General features: G+C 46.8%; 9 protein-coding genes across 9 annotated transcripts; 1 reads left to right on the top strand and 8 right to left on the bottom strand.

Annotated features, from left to right (window-relative positions):
• Positions 1 to 1,405: 1,405 nt before the first annotated feature.
• On the bottom strand, positions 1,406 to 1,807 carry HD556DRAFT_1233309 (uncharacterized protein; the record flags this gene model as incomplete). Its single annotated transcript, XM_041297584.1, has 1 exon — positions 1,406 to 1,807. The coding sequence occupies one exon, from the start codon at positions 1,805 to 1,807 to the stop codon at positions 1,406 to 1,408; it is 402 nt and encodes a 133-aa protein (XP_041162585.1).
• A 16-nt stretch (positions 1,808 to 1,823) lies between these two features.
• Positions 1,824 to 2,684, bottom strand: HD556DRAFT_1441035 (uncharacterized protein; the record flags this gene model as incomplete). The annotated part of the gene is made up of 4 exons (XM_041306218.1): positions 1,824 to 1,973; positions 2,022 to 2,177; positions 2,242 to 2,429; positions 2,495 to 2,684. 4 exons carry the CDS (start codon positions 2,682 to 2,684, stop codon positions 1,824 to 1,826), a joined length of 684 nt encoding a protein of 227 aa, XP_041162584.1.
• A 498-nt stretch (positions 2,685 to 3,182) lies between these two features.
• Positions 3,183 to 3,784, bottom strand: HD556DRAFT_1441034 (uncharacterized protein; the record flags this gene model as incomplete). Its single annotated transcript, XM_041306217.1, has 2 exons — positions 3,183 to 3,521; positions 3,578 to 3,784. The coding sequence occupies 2 exons, from the start codon at positions 3,782 to 3,784 to the stop codon at positions 3,183 to 3,185; spliced, it is 546 nt and encodes a 181-aa protein (XP_041162583.1).
• A 301-nt stretch (positions 3,785 to 4,085) lies between these two features.
• Positions 4,086 to 7,437, bottom strand: HD556DRAFT_1233444 (uncharacterized protein; the record flags this gene model as incomplete). Its single annotated transcript, XM_041297593.1, has 6 exons — positions 4,086 to 4,171; positions 4,230 to 5,096; positions 5,145 to 5,380; positions 6,566 to 6,745; positions 6,811 to 7,313; positions 7,372 to 7,437. Coding segments are annotated over 6 exons (1,938 nt in total), but the record flags the coding sequence as incomplete, so codon positions are not given.
• A 550-nt stretch (positions 7,438 to 7,987) lies between these two features.
• Positions 7,988 to 8,547, top strand: HD556DRAFT_1306605 (uncharacterized protein; the record flags this gene model as incomplete). The annotated part of the gene is made up of 4 exons (XM_041299937.1): positions 7,988 to 8,011; positions 8,063 to 8,089; positions 8,135 to 8,332; positions 8,353 to 8,547. 4 exons carry the CDS (start codon positions 7,988 to 7,990, stop codon positions 8,545 to 8,547), a joined length of 444 nt encoding a protein of 147 aa, XP_041162581.1.
• Positions 8,548 to 8,808: 261 nt separating this feature from the next.
• On the bottom strand, positions 8,809 to 8,970 carry HD556DRAFT_1233385 (uncharacterized protein; the record flags this gene model as incomplete). The annotated part of the gene is made up of 1 exon (XM_041297588.1): positions 8,809 to 8,970. A coding segment is annotated over one exon (162 nt), but the record flags the coding sequence as incomplete, so codon positions are not given.
• A 456-nt stretch (positions 8,971 to 9,426) lies between these two features.
• On the bottom strand, positions 9,427 to 11,979 carry HD556DRAFT_1441030 (uncharacterized protein; the record flags this gene model as incomplete). Its single annotated transcript, XM_041306216.1, has 4 exons — positions 9,427 to 10,194; positions 10,246 to 10,394; positions 10,449 to 11,457; positions 11,509 to 11,979. 4 exons carry the CDS (start codon positions 11,977 to 11,979, stop codon positions 9,427 to 9,429), a joined length of 2,397 nt encoding a protein of 798 aa, XP_041162579.1.
• A 932-nt stretch (positions 11,980 to 12,911) lies between these two features.
• Positions 12,912 to 14,347, bottom strand: HD556DRAFT_1441029 (uncharacterized protein; the record flags this gene model as incomplete). Its single annotated transcript, XM_041306215.1, has 3 exons — positions 12,912 to 13,297; positions 13,354 to 13,900; positions 13,958 to 14,347. 3 exons carry the CDS (start codon positions 14,345 to 14,347, stop codon positions 12,912 to 12,914), a joined length of 1,323 nt encoding a protein of 440 aa, XP_041162578.1.
• Positions 14,348 to 14,890: 543 nt separating this feature from the next.
• HD556DRAFT_1441028 (uncharacterized protein) lies at positions 14,891 to 16,263 on the bottom strand (the record flags this gene model as incomplete). Its single annotated transcript, XM_041306214.1, has 3 exons — positions 14,891 to 15,573; positions 15,622 to 15,935; positions 15,989 to 16,263. 3 exons carry the CDS (start codon positions 16,261 to 16,263, stop codon positions 14,891 to 14,893), a joined length of 1,272 nt encoding a protein of 423 aa, XP_041162577.1.
• Positions 16,264 to 18,114: the final 1,851 nt, after the last annotated feature.

Below are 18,114 nucleotides of genomic sequence, written 5' to 3'. Positions count from 1 at the left end.
AGTCGTGCGCGGGAAAGCTGCGCCTCGTAAGGGAATAGCTGCGGATAGCATACAGAGTGATGCTGCAAGTTCGTGCTGTGTACTCCCTAGTGAAAACTGCCATATCACACAATGAGAGGCATGAGTCTCTACACTGTGACAACCATGCAATCTGAGCTCGAGTCCTTGATTGAAAAACTACAAGAAACCTCATTGTCAGGACTTGTCTCATCAGTCCCCTTGACTTCGGAGACACAACTGGAACACAATACTACCCACCTTATCTCCCCCACATAGTACAGTAACTTATACCCATATTAGACGGACAGCTGAGGGTGACAATGTAGCAATAGAGGCGGGCCAGCCCATGTGGGCCCATGGCAATAATTGTACCATGGTAGACGAGTGGGCTGCAGGGTTGTGTGTACCTGTTGCAAACAGATGGGCTGGTGGTATATAGTGTAGATGGTAGTATAGGAATGTACTATATAGGATATCTATGTAAATAGCAGTGAATGCAATGAGCGATGGAGACGAGTGGGCCGGCTGAATAGTGTGCAATGTAAATGAGTGGGCCAGGGAGATGGGTATGATGGGGACGAGTGGGCCAGGGGTAGGGGTGCAACAGAGACGAGTGGGCCGAGGGTAGGGGTGCAATGGAGACGAGTGGGCCGGGGGTATGGGGTGCAATGGAGACGGGTGGGCCAGTATGCGAAGTACAATGGAGACGAGTGGGCCAGTATGCGAAGTGCAATGGAGACAAGTGGGCCGGTATGCAAAGTACAATGGAAGACGAGTGGGCTGGGGGTAAGGGTGCAATGGAGATGAGTGGGCCGGTATGCGAAGTACAATGGAGACGAGTGGGCTGGGGGTAAGGGTGCAATGGAGACGAGTGGGCCGGTATGTGAAGTACAATGGAGACGAGTGGGCCGGGGGTAAGGGTGCAATGGAGATGAGTGGGCCAGTATGCGAAGTGCAATGGAGACGAGTGGGCCAGGGGTTGATACAGATGAGCCGGAAGAGCGTTGCGGGACAGAGGTGAAGGTGAAATGGATTATACAGATGAGCCGGATGTCTGTTGTGTGATAGAGGTGAAGGTGAAATGGATGATACAGATGAGCCGGACGTCCGCTGTGTGATAGAGGTGAAGGTGAAATGGATGATACAGATGAGCCGAAAGAGCGTTGTGGGACGGAGGGGGTATCTGGTGCATACAGAGTATACTAACCGGAGACGAGTGGGCCAAGGGATCAGGTGAAATATATGATGTGGGTGGCATGATACCCTATCCGGTGCATACAGAGTATATTAACCGGGAATACACATCCGGTCCGTCTGATATATACATCCGGGTCTATACCCATACAGTACATCTGATATCAAACGAGATTGACAGGCAATATATGTGACTCAATACATGGAGTTGCTAAATATCTACACGGTCATATTTTGCATACTCCGTGCTCGGAGTCCCAACAAAATTGTGGATGCTGTCTCGCATGTACCACACAGTGACAATCCTGTTGCCCTCTTCCACATTCATGTAATATCTCACCAGTCGACATGATGAAGCCAATATCGAGCCAGAGTCGTATAGAAACTTGATTCCAAGGTTCATGAAATCCATGACGACCGGGCGATAAACACCAGCAGTAGTCATGATATCAAATGCTGCCGGTCGACATTCAGGATCTCTATGAGGGGGTGTCCGGCGATTGCATATGATCGATACCACATTAAAAATGGATGTCCAGCATTGAAGATGATGGTGCATCTCGTTCAATTCATATCTGGCAGCCCATTTACCAAGCCTGACTTGAGTTTCCATTCTGGCCCAATAAAGATCAGGGTGCATGACTCTGAAGTGCAGCAGTGACAATGATACCGGACCTTTGAAGGGATGTCGTAATATCGTGACCAGCAGCACCTTTCAGTGCCGCTGATACCTCTGGCGAGAAGCCATCTTCCGGGTCAAGATTTGGGAAGCCATGTTTCTACAATACTTCCAACCAGAGATTTCAATGCATGTGGACCGGACGCACCTCTCTTCCTTGCTGAAACCATGCAGGAGATATGATCATCCCATCTGGACTTGTATAGAAGTTGGACCGGTGGGTCCTCCATTGAGAAATCTTGCCTGATGTGATACTATGCTTCAACAAACCACTCATGGAATGTGTGGTGCCGTGAATATCTTTCTAAGTAATACATCCGGGTAAGATAAAAGAACAAATGGAAATGGATAAAGGATCAAGGACCAACCATCATCATAGCGGTCAGTGCTCCAGGCAAATACCAGACAATGATTCTACCGCCGGAATCAATGACAACAGATGGTGTTGTCAAGAAATGCTCCTCTTCAGGGGGGAATTTGTTGAAAAGAATCTCTTCTCGTTTCTCACTGCGACCGGATTCATCTTTGTCCAGGGCATCATTGTATCTAACCATGTCTATTTTAAGATGAACTTTCTGCAGGTGAGTTGATCAGAACAGATGAATGTGCCGGAATACCTACCGGCGTTAGAGTAAGCAGCGGCCATCACATTGGCTAGCTGCTCCAAAGCAATACAAGTGTCGATATCCAAGAGTCCAAGGTCCATATCCTTTACTGGTCGGTGAAGAATTTTAGATGTGAAAATCTCATGCACCAATTCACCGGCAAGGTAGGTCTGGTACAAGGCCCAGTCAAGTGGAATTGTAACCATGGCTTGCCGAAACAATCAAGTGACAGGAAAGCACCACTGTTATATCAATTGGAGAAAATAGCTCCACATTCACATGACCTGATTGCATAGACGGACTTCATTTCCATTCAGGTAAATATGACGTGATGGTATAAAAGATTGGCCGGATACCGGCGGACATTGGGTTGTACTTTACTGTGAAGTGGATGCACTGTCATCTATATGTAACTGGTCAATGAGTGCCTGTGAGGATGACACAGCCTGTGTGATTTCATCAATTGGCCCAACCAATCCGGTCAACCTATCACTTGATCGCCTAAGATTCATCATCCTTATCTGCAACATATCCAGCAACTCTCTCCCAATTGTTGTCCGGTGGCACTGCATGGGAGATCTTGAACCAATTATATCCGGCACATTATCTGGACCCTGCACAATATATGGGAGAAGACTGGTTTTCACATGATCAGGCTGTAATAGATGGTGTGAGCATCCGGCGCATCCGGTGTTAACAAGATCTTATGGACTGACAAGGTGTGAAAAGTGCCATTCAACCAAATCCATAACATCTTGGACAGATGACTTGGGCAACATATCTGAAACCCTGCAACACCCAAGTGATTCCTTCCACCAGTCATTAAAGTAGTCCGGCATATGAGTGATGTCATAGTCATCGGATTTGTTTGAATCCGCAGAAAGGCGCAATGCCTGGATATCCTGCAAAATGGCATTGACATCCAGTTGCCGGTCAACCAATGTGTGTGCAGTCATGGTTGAGAGCACATCCTTGAGAAGTTGAGAAATAGTAGCAGACAACTGGGTGATAAAACATATATTGATGAAAGGTGTGGCAAAGGTCTATATGTCAGAGAAACAAATGAGGGCATGGGAGTATCGGCATGGCTGGCTCCTACCTCCATCTCCCATTTCATCAGGGTGTAGAACGTCTCTGCATAACCAGGTATGGCAGTGGCAAAACTCTTGTCAACATACAGGTGCATGGCCAGCATCTGGGAATTGACATAGAATAGGGCGCAAGAGATATCTGCAGCTGTGATGTGATTGCCCTTAGCGGCAATGATGACTTGGTCGGAGGGGATGAGAGTTACAGTATTGTCCATGGAGAGGAATGTGAGGCTATAGTGTGAACCGACACACTAGGAATATTTACATGCCAAACACAAGGGTATATTACCTAACAGGTATTATCAACCGGTAACCACAATTATGTAACTAACCTGGCACCGGTACTTCTATCTGAACGATCATTTTCCGAAAAGCATCCTCTGCATGTGCAGCTAGTTGGTCATATATGTGAGATTGTCTGGCAGCATAACATGTATGTCCGGTGAGCCCTGCAGCAGTAGTGTTGTGCATGTGACAGAGCCATTGCTTGGCTCTGTGGGTGAAGAAATTAATTGACTACTGCATTTCGTGTTTGACAAGAATAACCTCCTCATTCCAGCGATTGCGCAGTGCTTTCGTCCAGAGCCAATTAACCCAGTAAACTATTATTAGAACATGTGAGACCGGACGACCAGATATAATCAGAAGCGCTAGACACACATTCAGTCATCCAGTCATTTCCTGATGTGTCTCCCTGAACATCCAAGGACCAGAACCATGAAAGAGTGGTATCCCTCTGACCACGTGCATTTGGATCGGCCACTGCAGAGCTGGCTTTCAGGTCTTCTTTCTTCAAAGGAAGGTATTTCTTCAAGAGGTCGTGGTCAGGGAGTTTGGCCAGTTGCAACCGGCATTTCGAATATATACGAGCATTGAGATTGACTGCTGTTTCAACTGGGCGAACTCGAGTCCATGCCCTAGTAGATGAAGCCTGTGACTTGGCTGACCGGACAGTATTGCGGAATAAAACAGCTTTATCTCCTAAATGAACTCTAATGGCATGGAGTGCGCCATTGGCCTGGCCTTCTCGGAGGGCAATTTCTTCTTTGATGAAATTGGTGAGACCTAACTCCCTGCACCTCACCGCACCAATGTCGGATGGCAGAGGTATGACAGTGAGCTCTGGTTGAAATATGGAAGTATTGTGTATGTCCGGATCAGGATTTTGATCTTTGTCAAGATCGGAGTAATCTTCACAATCATCGAGTGAATTACCAACAATAACCGGAAAATCTGGGTCATTGACATTGACTCCGACTCCAAGATAAGTAGGTGCCATCTCGAGAAAGCTCGTGATCTGAGTGTGAAGCTTATCCCGGCATCGAGCCACTCTCAACAGTTGCATGTCCATTGGGTGCATTCGTAAACTTTTCACGTCCTTGCAGAGAGATATTTGGGATTCCTCTATGGTGAGACCAGTTGCGAGCCAAGTGGTGGCTCCTCGTTGACCGGGAGGGTTGATGACCGGATGTTCAGGGCGATTTTGAGCCTGCAACAGGTGCAATTCCTGCTGTTTTTTTGTTGGAGCTGCACTACTGCGTGATCAGACCTACCGGACAACCAATAAAAGTGAACACTTGCCCCTTTCCAACCGGACCTCATAGATGTCCATAGCTGTAGGATCCTCTGCTCTGTTTGCATGAGCTAGTGCCTCCTCTGCCTTCCAAAGAACGACCATGTCAGGGTTGGCTGTCTCATTCAGATTATCAAATGCAAGTTTGCTCTTCGAAGCACCCTTGATAGCCTCTTTCAACTTTCTGGACAGAAACTTAGCTACCAGACGTGCCATCCGGAGATGCATTGTATGAGTACTGACAATATATGTACATCCGGAGGTGGGCGACTTACTTATACGAATCATTTTCATGAAGTTGCAATCATTCATCTGATAATCCAATACCTCCTTGTGATGGGGAGTTCCCATGCCCCTGGCCAATGGAGATATTATATTCAAAGGTGCCCAGAGGGTCTCCATGATCTCTCCGTCTATCCTGCCAGTCCCATAAATAAAATTTGATGCATACCGGACAAAGCAGCTGTCTTGATGTCCATGTACATGCCACAAACCTATTCCGGTGTGACGCTCGGACCCGCGCTGGGCAGGAACGAGTGTCTTTTGATACTCATATCAAGGTCTATAGAAACTTGTTGGGTCCGTGTCATTCCAGTCCTACTCTAGGAGTTACTTCGGCCAATAGCCAACTGGCATACACCCATACTCGGATCCGTCCTCCGTCCATGTCCTTTCCGTGTCCGCCTATCTCCATTGGTGTGTGTTCATTTTCTCTCGGTTTGACTAAGCGCTATCAAGGGTTATTACATGTAACCGCGTATTCTGTTCCGCGTGCACTCTCCTTACATATTACTTATCTGCCTCGTTTCATTGCTACAGTTCTCGCCTATGGGTTCCGGATGCTCACGCAGTAGGATAAAGCCTCACATGCTACATACAGTACAGCACTTCCCTTCCCTCGGACGCTACCTTTGTTTTGCGGAGTCACTTAGACGTTCCTAGTATTATTTGATCAATTGACAAGCTTTGTTCACTTCTCACTTTGAATCCGTGTGTTCTTGACCGCTCCGAGAACGCGCCTCTAAGTTTCCTTACCTAGGCTCTGCGCGGATCCGAACCGCTCTCGGTTTCCGACTTAGCATTTTTCATACCTAGTTATACCTCGGCTTCAAACCTCATTTATACCTAGCCGTCACTTGCGGGACCGCGCTTCACCTAGAAACCTGCCGCTCTTTACCTAGGATCCTCCCGCTTTAGCTCTTTTCTCATCGCGCACTCACCGGACCCGTGGTCTTGCTTTCGCTCTTACCAGCGGACTCGCTTTTCCAAGGTCGACTTAGTTCTATTTTGTTCCACGTTTGCTCCCTTCGCATATTACTTGAAGGAAGTGCTTCATAGCAATCCTCTTGGGTTGAGACAGCACACCCGCACTCAGTTGGATTTTATTGGTGCTCTAGCTTTCTTGCTGGCCAGTCACCTTTACTTCTTCACACCGGGAATGATATCCATACCTATGGGGATGGAAAGATACATGCTGGAAGCGATCCGGTCCTTCAAATACTTGTTATACTGACAATTCATGTCATAGAAAGTGATGGCTCGAGAGATTCCATTGGTCTTATAGTTGAGCGCTTGACTTAATGCATAGTCCATGTTCATCTGCCTGATTATTCCACATAAGAGTTGTAAGATCAGCCATTGATGTGACCTGGTGCAATATGCACTAACCTTTCGCCTTTCTGAAAGTCTACCATGAAATGTGGGACAAAACATCCATGCCGTGCACATGCACATCCTCCTATACCAGTGGTTTCCAGCCTTTGCCATGAGGTGTTTGCTTGATTTACTGCCCGGTGATTATTGCAATCTGACCTTTGGACATTGTCTTGCGCGATGGCCAAATGGCTCTTGTATCTTTCATCGGAGACCATGAACCCCAGACCATCCATTAATGATACTTCATCGGATGGATTCACCGGATGCATGTGCTCAGCTTTGAAATTTCCATCCATGACCAAATACCTAGTCATGAGCCAGGAAGGTGTATTGTCCGGCTGGGCGACTGTACCGGTAGACAGGTCCAAGTTTATACCCGGTTGCGGACATGCCGGGCAAAATAGGGCGAGATCACCATCCTTTGGCCGGTCATCTTTGTGGGCAAATCCATGCCACTTGTAAAGCTTGCATTGTCGCCACTGCCTGGCAGCTCTCATGAGCTCTCTATAGTGATCCTACAGATATTGTTCTTTAATGACCAGAATGTGAAGTACAGAATCAAACCCAGCTCACTGGAACCATCAGTGGAAAGATGCTTGAGGTTAGTCTGCGAATTTTGCTGTAGTAATTCATGGCTGATCTACTGCTGTAGAAACAACAATACTGACACACCGGCAGTTTCTGAGTTTTGCTTCGGGTAAGATTTTAATTGAAATGAGAATGTCAAGTTAGGCATTCGTACTTTGAATTGTATCACTGGGATAATGGCAAATTTCGACTGACGGAAAAAATGACAAAGTAAATAACCTATTTTGACACCAATTTGAAGTGTATTTTATACTCAAAATTTTTTCCTTCCGAAAAATATAAACTTCTACAATCCTATTTTGTGGAAAGATAAATTCAAAATTTCGAGGTGCAGAAAAATGTTCTGTAACATATTATGTAATAATGGGTGTGTTGCCACTCCGGGAAATTTTGAATTTTCCCTACGCTTAAATGAGATTGAGAAAATGCAAAGTTAAAGCAGCAGGAGAATATAATGGGCATTCATCAGGTATTAGTCGCGCATTCATAAATAGTTTATGTTTGAATATATGTGACGCGTGACTTCGGAGACCTGTTCATCGAAACTGAATGTGTTCATCTTCAGACGTTAATCCTAATTCTACTTCAATCAACAACAATGATGGCTGAACTTAACGCAAATGATGTAAGTTGTTGGTAGCCTGATGACACGTGGGAACTGATGCATCATCTGCAGGAAGTCGATATTAATGAAAACTACCATGTAAGTTAGACTACCGCCTGAGTAAATACACTAATCCTACAATAGCCTTTTCATGGGGAGGAACAAGCTGGAAACGACATGCAGGATCAGGGAGGAGGTATGGAGGAGCATGCTGGAGGTATAGAGGAGCATGCTGGGAACATGGAGCAAGATCTGGAGGATCACGATGGGAACATCGAGCACGCTGGAAACATATGGGACCAACCCAGTCAAGAAACATTCGCAGTAACGCCATCCACGATAGTAAGTCCATTGCTGCACAGGAAATCGTACAAGATGATATGGAACACACGCAAGCCCATCCGCACGCGCCACGTCCCGTCCACCCCCCCATCCAAATGTCGCATCGCGACAAATGCCTCCTAGCATTGATGGTAGAGGACAGGCACGAAGTGTTGCTCAGGTTATGGCGGGAGTTGGACAAGATGGAACATCTTCTGGGTTTAGAGCACATCTAGGGATGTAGGAGGAAAAGCCGGAGAAGGAGGAGGGAGAATGGAAGCGATACAATGATTAGATGCCCATTACCTACCCCTTATGATTTACGAACCGATTTACGAACCTTTTTTTCTGGAATGCCATCCACCACTTGCTTGGCTGGCCCATCTCATCAGTGTACAGGTGTTCTACCAAATGAGTTGTCAGTTCCTGGCAGGCAGCAGTTCACGAACCTTCTTTTCTGGAATGCCATCCACCACTTGCTTGGTTGGCCCATCTTATCAGCGTACAGGCGTTCTACCAGATGAATTGTCAGTTCTTGGTGGGCAGCAGTTCACAAACCTTCTTTTCTGGAGTGCCATCCACCACTTGCTTGGCTGGCCCATCCCATCAGCATACAGGTGTTCTACCAGATGAGCTGCCAGTTCCTGGCGCGCAGCAGTTCACAATTCATAAACCTTCTTTTCTGGAATATCCACCACTTGCTTGACTTACCCATCCTGTCAGCATATAGGTGTTCTACCAGACAAGCTGCAAGTTCCTGGCGGACCTGCGCAAAAGCACCGTTAGAGTACCTATGTGAAGCATCACTAATGAATGAGTAATTTAGACATAATGCCTACCTCCAGCCCAATGCATAGTGAGAGGGACATGCACATGACAGACACTCCATGCTCGGTCCCAAAAATATACTTGATAGTTCCTAGTTTGCGTCTTTGAGGTTGATGAGTGATGAGCACAATATTCGTGTTTTAAGTACCAACCGAGTAGCTTGTCATTCCCAGCGCACTGGGGAGGCACCAGATCGAGTTGACTTATACAATGCTTGTATACGAAGGTAATACGTATTGTAAGTGTAAGCGTAAGATGAATACAGGCTCGCAAAGTACTAGAAGAGATCATTGATTGAAGGACACAAGGTCATCTAGGCCAGCCACCGAACTGAGGATCTCAATGTCATCTTCAGGATCCAGCCTACGTTTCTTGCCAGATGGTGTGACTTGCACCCATGCGGACGTCACATCTTGTGAGGCACATAGTGACTTGGTGTATAAACGACGTCCGCTTTGCTTGTTGGTCGGATGCATTTTTTGCAGTACGGCCGCATCTTTGTCAGGCCATCCGGATGAGCCAAGGTGCTTGTCGTAGATATTGATGATGACCTCGTGTGAGTGCAGGATCTGCATACCTATCTCCTTCTGGTAAGCAGAAGACTCCAACAGGCAGCATTGTGCAACATCTATCATCTTTTGCTGTGCAGCCGTGCACACAGACCTGGCTTCGTCCAGAACTTCCTGCAATGAGAGCTGCAATCGCACAAGTGACTCCTGTGCCTCAGGGGAAACCGAGGAGTACCGATGCGAGAAGAACTGGGCTAGTTTAACAACGAGATTGTTGAGTAGTTTGCAGCCGACGAATATATCACGCGGAAAGTAGGTTCCAGCGACAAGCCAATCCGATTTCGCGGATCCTCCGGTCCCCACCAGTGGATCAGCGTCGAAGATCTGCAAAATGAATTGCGTCCGGTCAATGACGCTCATGTAGCTCTCCCTGTACTTCAAGGCCGTCCACAGAACAACGTACAGACTGGATTCGAGGTCATCCTTGACAGCGTGGACGGCAAAACTATTTTTAACGAGGTGAGCAGACATGAACTGCCAGGTTCCCTTGGTGACGGCAAAATCAATACAATATATGAGTTTGGAAAATGAACATACCGTGCGGGTGGTTTGTCGAGGACCCTGAATGGTAAGTAACTTTGCTAAGTCCCAATCGATGAGAAAGCCCCTCCCTCGGTAGATAACAATATTTCCAACGCTGAGATCTCGATGTAATATTTTTGCATTTTTATATGCATCCTGGTGGGCTGCGTGGATAATGAGTATGGACATCAGGTAATATGTGCGAAGTAAATATGTACCAAGTAATGCGTCGCGAACAGACTGGACGAGTTCACGAGAACTCTCAAAATCAGTCAATTGCTCGCCTACAAGATCGAGAACCAGGCGGTGAAGAATGTGGGGAGTGACAGCCTTGTTGGGGCAAGCCCATTCGGCGCTCCCAAACTTGACAGTCTGGGTGTTTTTCTCAGGGGTAGCGTGGATCACATCATGAAATGTGATGCATGTTGCGACATTGCGAACATTGTGTGACTTCAATAATTTGTAAGTCTCGCCTTCTGGTAGAACATCCTTTAACGACACGTGCCAAGAATCCTTGAACATCACAACCCTGTTGTTGAGAATATCAAACGCAGGACACGTGCAAGTCCAGCGGCCAACGAGCGGAAAACCTTTTGCAACAGGTTGGGGGATGATCAATGTCAACCAGTCAGAGTCCTCAATGGCAGGATCCTGAGGGACTGCAACTTTCAACATGTGCGTGGTAGTAGCGAGCTTTAACGCCGTCCTTGCGAGGGCAGCATCTTCGTTGCTAGCAGGGGTTATGGAAGTGTCAACGCCACACAGGGCAGGCGATGCTCGTGCAAAACAATAGAAGAAATCGGCCAGGTGTGACTCATGGTAGTAGTCGAAGGTGTTAGTGACGATAGCTCCCTCCCTATCCCATCTGATGATGCAAGCACAATTGTGGATAATGAGGATGGAGAATACATGGGTACGATATTGAGCGCCAAGCTGAGCGACAGCATAGCTGGTTATTTGGCCCAATGTATCGAAGCCCTTATCGGTTTGTGACACAACCGACTGATCGACTCCAGGATGTTTACGGAATGCGTCATGGATATCATTCCACTTGAATTCGATGTTGACTTCGAATTTGGAAATATCGCAGCCGTGCGATGTTCCGTTGGCGTATACACATACATCCAGCTTGACGTTGAATGTGAATGATGAGCAGTTATTGGTGTCTGCATGTTTGGAACTGTTCACAAATGATAACTGGGGAGCGAAGGGTCGTATGCCGTTAATCTGCAGTAAAACTGTCAAGGATCTGAATATCATAAGTGCGGAATGACTCACGAATCGATCGTAAGAATCTTCCTCTTTCTTAATAGATTGCATATCGAACACTTCAGCATTGGAGGCTGAAGCAAAGTCTGAAGTGTCATAATCTTCGGGGTTCGGTAGGAACTTATTGAGGAATTTCTCTACTGGCATTGGGCCAATGACATAGTTTTGCATTTCCTTGCCCATGGAGTTAAGGGTGTCGACTCGGCATCGGGCAAGGGTCGTGAAGGGTAGTCTTGTCGAACTATCTCGTTTGATAGGAGTATTGACGATAGGAGTAGCTAGTGAATCCAGCGCGACAGGCTGTGCTAGTATTAGTGTCAAAACAGGGGTGATGTTCCCTTCAGCTGCAGAACTATCCTGTTGGACAGTAGCGGGAGTAAGCTGCGAACCCTGCGCGGCAAACTGCGCTGGAATTATTTCTGCATCTACTGCAGCAATCCCATCACCTGTAGTAGGGTGACGCAGGTCACCAAGACTCATGATATTTGATACAATAATATGTACAGGTATGTATAGTGTATATGCTAGTAAAACACTATCCTATGTATATGTGGGTATGGGTATAGGGAATGGCAAAAAACCGAACCGCGTTTGTGTGCGCTTACAGGTATGTGTTGTAATGAGAAAGAGGAAAAGGAAACAGAAACAACATGACACAGTTTATATAGGGAATGAAACTCAGTCCGGATTTTCCTGGACAATGATGCAAGTAGTATAATTAGCACGTTGGTTTTTCATATTAATTGACAGTACTTACTATTCACCAAGCTGCTACTCAGTGTGGCAGTCCGGGTAGATATCGGTAGTGCGAAGGCGTAAATCTGAAATGTGTAGATCTATTAAGTTAGGGCAAGTCAGGTAGGCAGTGATATGGAAACTACAATGTATGCATCAGAAAGGCTTAGCGCCCGCTTCAAACATGACAAACAACTTTTTAAGTTAGAGCAAGGTACCATGCAGAGCGAACTACGTATTATGTATGTATTGAATCAAGAAAAAGAAAGCAAGAACGAAACACCTAGGTGAATGCCCACAAAGTTCAGCGCCCACTTCTCCTGACATGTATGTCGCCTTGACGGCTCTTTTGATCACTGTAGTATGCGGCCAGACGCCTTGCGTCAAGCTATATAACAGTGGATATTGTTTTTTGGCGTGATTTAATCCTATAAATCATGAGTTGACATCACAATTGTCAGATAGAGAGAACACACCCAACTCAGAGATACAACAATGATATGCTGTGCAGAGAAGTTCCATCTTGCAAAATGCGACACTACCCACTCAGGCATGACAATTGTGAGATGTTGAGTGAGCGCTGACGAGAATAAATGAGCTGGGAAGTGAGGATAATGGCGAAAAGGATCAGAGTGAGAATCCGATGGAAGGTGATGCTGCACGGCGAAACACACTCCTCACTCTGTTTCGAAAATATACTTGATGGTCCCTGGTATTGGTTGCACATTCCTAAGGCCGTCAGGATAATAAAGAATGAGGCTGTTACCAACATGAGTGGAGTCGCGAGTATAGATAGATCCCTTGTGGAGGGTGCGAGCATGCAAGACTGCCCGCCGAAGTTGAATGAGTTGGCGGAGGTCTTCTGGAATAACTTCTTTTATAGTAGAGGCCATCGGGTGACCTTGGAATCCATCGCTTGGATTAGCGTTGATCGAGGGAGACACAAATTTGTCAAATAGCCACTTGACCTCTCTAAATACAGGAGGACAAGAGAGATGGTTCAGCCAGTATTTGAGCTTTGCAGCCTTGATGTATGACCAGAGGAGTGTTGATTCTTGCTGTCCTGCATACCAGCACAGCGTAAGAAGTTTATCATCGACAAACAAGTTCAAATATTACCAAAAATGTGATTGCTGGGCAACCGCTGTAGCTGCCCGATGAGGCGCTCATATGGGAAGCACCACCATGACCGCACGGGTCCGAAGAGTTGCAGGTAGTCCCAGACGTGCAACACCATATGACCATTGGTTCGATGGTGTGCATGGGGATGAATTACTTGCAAATCCCTTATCCACTCGACTATATATGTATGGTATGTGTCTGCGCGATCCGTCATCATGGAGCGCAGACAGGCGATATGAATAGCAGATACGAGGGCCATTGTGTGATCAAGGGTGGCACGACGGCTGTCCGCGATGTCTGTGTTGCGATGTACTGATCCCTCGCCCCATAAACTGATTAACGCTATGGGTAAGTATACAGTCGTTAACGTGCGCCATTCGTCGGCCTTCACAGTCCCAGCTTTTGTTTCCCCAAAGTTATAGGGGACTGATCTCAAGAAAGAGGGCGTATCTGTCGTCTTGATGACATCAGAAATACGCCACATAACTTCTGGAGTAGCAATGCGCGATTTTGACAACCCAGGAGAGAAAGGTCGTGTTCGACGCTACAAAGGGATAACTCAATTAAGAGGGTACAAGAACAACACTGTTGAAATGCCTACCCAAACAAGGAGCGATCTAACCCAATGAATTTTGTAGACTTTTTTTCCAGGGTGTGTGACATCTGGCTCGATGCCCAAACCTACAGATACGAACTGAAGACATGCGACCTTCTTCATCAACAGTCTTCTCTCTAAGTCAACAACGTGATCCTCAATGAGCTCAGGGTCACTTCCCTCGAGGTCAGGAACTGCTTCTGTAAGAAGGCCATGGATTGACTGGACGGTTCTGACGTCTTTCTCATTGAACTCTGGAGGTTTGTGTGAATTAACGTTGAGGAAAGGATGTTCGAAAGCAGGGACAACATCAAACTTGCGATTGGCGGAGTCGGCTGTGAGGCCTAGAAATTCACGGAAATGAGCATGTGCGAGACCCTCCAGGAGGCAATGCATAGTGTCGACCACAATTTGACGAGAGGGGTCCCAGTACGATAACCTCCAGAGTGTTGACCATCGCACACTGTGCAATGAAAACAATTTGTTGCGCTCAACCGAAGTTTCGGTGTTCTTCCAGAGCTCAGCATAGCAATAAACTTCGTTCTTGTCCCTAAGAACCCAATCTTCAGTCTGGATATCTGTTCTACCGCAAGTCGACCTGTGCCAGCAATGGCAGGCCGTGCAATAAAAGTGACTTGTTGGACCCGCCAGCTGTGCGGCCTTTCTTGCCGCCGGGAGGTCGCACACAAGACACGCTATAATGCTGAGCATAACTCAACCGGGACTATGTAGAGCTGTGCAGGAATAACGTATGCCACACTCCCAACTTTCTACCATGTCGTCAACCACAGGATTGAGGAAGTGATTCAGCTCATTGCCTGAAGGTTCTGAAGGTCCAGGAATGATGCCAGCTAAGTACATGTTCTCAGATTTATACCTAATATCGAGGGGGAGGTTCAAACATGCACATGAGATGATGCCAGTAGAGGTCGAGGCATTTCATTGGAGATTGCCTTCAATGTTGAGCGTGAAAGCATATCGACCCTCAGTGCCTCTATCGATAAATAGGGATTGCCCGGAAGGACCTTTGAAAGTGCAAAAGAAGTTGGCATCCCAAACATCCTTGATAATATGAGGTGGGCTGCCAATAGACACCAGCAAATCATTGCAAGGCCTATCCATCAACACTTCAAGGTCGGGACGAGACAGCAATCCAGCGAGGTAGTCGTGGAAGTGGTGATAAAGGAATATTTTGATTGGTTCTAATTTTCCATCAGCAGAGGGCTGCAACAGCGGTTTATCACAAGGACCATCCTCTGGTATCGGACAGTTGAAGCACTTCGTGGGATATCGGGCGTGACTTGAGTTGAAGCTGGTGGTCGGTCTATAAGTACAGTTGCATGCCGGACAGACCGCGTAAGCTGTAGTCTGGCCGTCGAGCTTGAAGCACGATAGGGCGGTTTCCATAGAGCGTGGGATTTGAGAGTGTGTGTTTTGACGGCGGGACTCAGAATGAGGGTTCTGAGCCTCCATAGCAAGGCCTAAAATGAGGGCAAGGACTCCCATGAAGAACTCCCCATGTCTGCGACTAATGCCAAAAATGACGACAGATACAGCCCCTAGAAAGAGGGATATCTGGGCAACTTTGTCACAGAGGTTGATTGGCAAGTCAAAATGGTGTGCTTCATGTATCTTAGTCGAAGGGCACAAGCAGGATGAACAGAACTTACACGAATCAAATTCAATCGGCTTGGATGACACAGAAAGCACGTCTTCCTTGTCACAGAGGAGTCTGTGCATGTCATTACACGACCCCTCTAGCTGACTTCTACGAGAAACGATGCACGAGACCTTGTGCTTGATGATTCTTAGGGCTGTCGTGATCACAGCCAGTTCATCTCGGATGGTCTGCATAACGTCACGGGAAGTCACAGAGAAAATTCGGCTGTGAGCCCTATCCATCCGTGACTCTACAATATCCAAAGCTTCTTGAGCCTTTGAGCAGCGTCGCTTCTCAGCAGCCTGAAGAGCTTGGGCAATGTGTCTGGGAATTGACCAAGTTAGGGAATATAAAGTAAGACGAAATACGATGCTCACTGCGTGTCATCTACCGTGAATGTAGCTGTACCATCCAGAGAATGATAGGCTTGTCCCTTCTCCTGCTGAACTTCTGCACAGGAATTCCAGAGTTTGCTGTGACTGTCTGGATTGACGTCGTTGTCGGTTAACGTGATAGCAAATAACTCGGCAGCGAGATTGTCGACCTGTAAAGTATCAGACTCTAGCTGCTGGCGAGCAAGACGAAGCAAGGATGCTTCACGCTCGGACGATGGAGCCAAGTTAGCAGCTTGGAACAAATGTGCGGTTTTCATAGTGGTGGGTACTTCTTTGCTGCCAGGATTCCCAGGCACACCATCTTCTCCAACGTTGCAGCATTGCGCACACCTACAAAGAAATGTGCGGCTAGGCATCTAAATAAACTTCAGATGATGTACTAGCTGCTGTCGATAATCTGACCTTGGAGAAACATAACAGCAAAGGTCAAAAAAGTGCAAAGTTACATGCATAAAGCGTCGGGTAACGTATAAGGTCTGGATCTCGGGTTGTTATGGGCGATGCCAAATTACAAGGAGCTACATATTTGAGACGTAGGTGCCGAATCAGTGTAAATTACAATTTCTGAGGATGCAGGCTTACTTGGCACTTAGATTCGCTTCGAGCAAACACTTGTATTTTGTACATGATCAATACAAGAACGACTTTTAATTTTTGCTCATGATATAAATTACTACGACCAAGTTACGACAGTACAGTACATCGAAATCAGAAAGAAAAGTTGATCGCCAAATGAGGACACACCTAAATACTGAATGACTACATATCAAACGAGCCCCTTCAGTGACAAATTCTGTATTATACGGGCCACTCGACCTACATAATATCCCGTATGAGACGGGCCAGCGGATCATGGGCCCATGTTGTGTATATCCTCGATGATGACGGATGGGCCGGGACACATATTATTTCCGATGGAGATGGGTGGGCCCATGTATGCCAATGATATATATATCCTTGATGTTGACGGATGGGCCGGGGGAATATGATCATTCATGGAGATGGGTGGGCCCATCTGGGTAATATGTAGAGTAGGATATTATAGACAGCTGGGCTGAAGAGAGATGTAAGGCAAATATTGTTATATAGACAGGCGGACCGACGGGGGTGTATTACATATATGGGTGGGCCGAGATAGGGGAATATTACATAGATGGGTGGGCCGAGGGTGTGATAAAATATTTATTACATAGACAGGTGGGCCGAGGTGGGGTATAATTATATAGACAGGTGGGCCAACATAGGATGTATTACATAGACGGGTGGGCCGAGGTGGGGGATAATACATAGATGGGTGGGCTGACGTGGGGGAATTGTACATAGATGGGTACATATATGGGTGAGCCTAGATACGTTTCATCAAGACATACAGCTGATGTAGCCACCAGCAATCAAACATGTAGGATACATGTACACTGTTAAGAACGTGCTCAAGGGTCGAATCCGAAGGGCTTGGCTTCAGCTCGTGCGCCGCGCCCCTTACCCGAGTACGTGCCCCTAACTTCTGAGGGTTGTCGAACGATGTCCAAAGGTTACCGGACGATGTCCGGAGGGCGTCAGGCGATGTCCGGAGTCCGATGTTCGATGCGCGGGAATTCCGGCGGACGTTCGGGAACAAGAGATAAGACTAATCTGGACGAAGTCCGAACTAGAAAGGAAACAGCGGAGGACTACCAAAGGTAGAGGCGGAGGTGACAAGTCTATAGGAGTCGATCCTAAGACGAGCGGAGGTCGACGAGAGAGAAACTCAAGTCGGATGGAGGAGAGAATGAGCAGAGTCTAAGATGATATTCGAACTAAGGATGTACATAGATTCTACAGGGTTTATATACTACTGAGGACTTATCGGAGAACAGAGATGCGCAGTCCAAAGCTATACGAAGCTGTGGACGGAGCGTATAGAAAAGTCAAACACTAGTCTATCGGAAAATAGTAAATGAACCCGGAGATTAGAACAGATGAAAATAAAGGCGGAAATGAAATGAGGTATGGAAAATGATATGGTCTAACTGGAGTAGGAACGTACAAAGGGATAAGGCACGGAAGTTAGATGTGGGTCGGATCCGGACATAGATAGACGTCGGCCGGATCCGGACTTCCGGAAATGA

The sequence above is a fragment of the Suillus plorans genome, assembly GCF_016647745.1.
Source record: "Suillus plorans strain S12 chromosome Unknown HD556scaffold_16, whole genome shotgun sequence".
Lineage (NCBI taxonomy): Eukaryota > Fungi > Basidiomycota > Agaricomycetes > Boletales > Suillaceae > Suillus > Suillus plorans.
The sequence above is the reverse complement of the archived record's forward strand: the minus strand, read 5'-3'. Positions and strand labels throughout refer to the sequence as shown.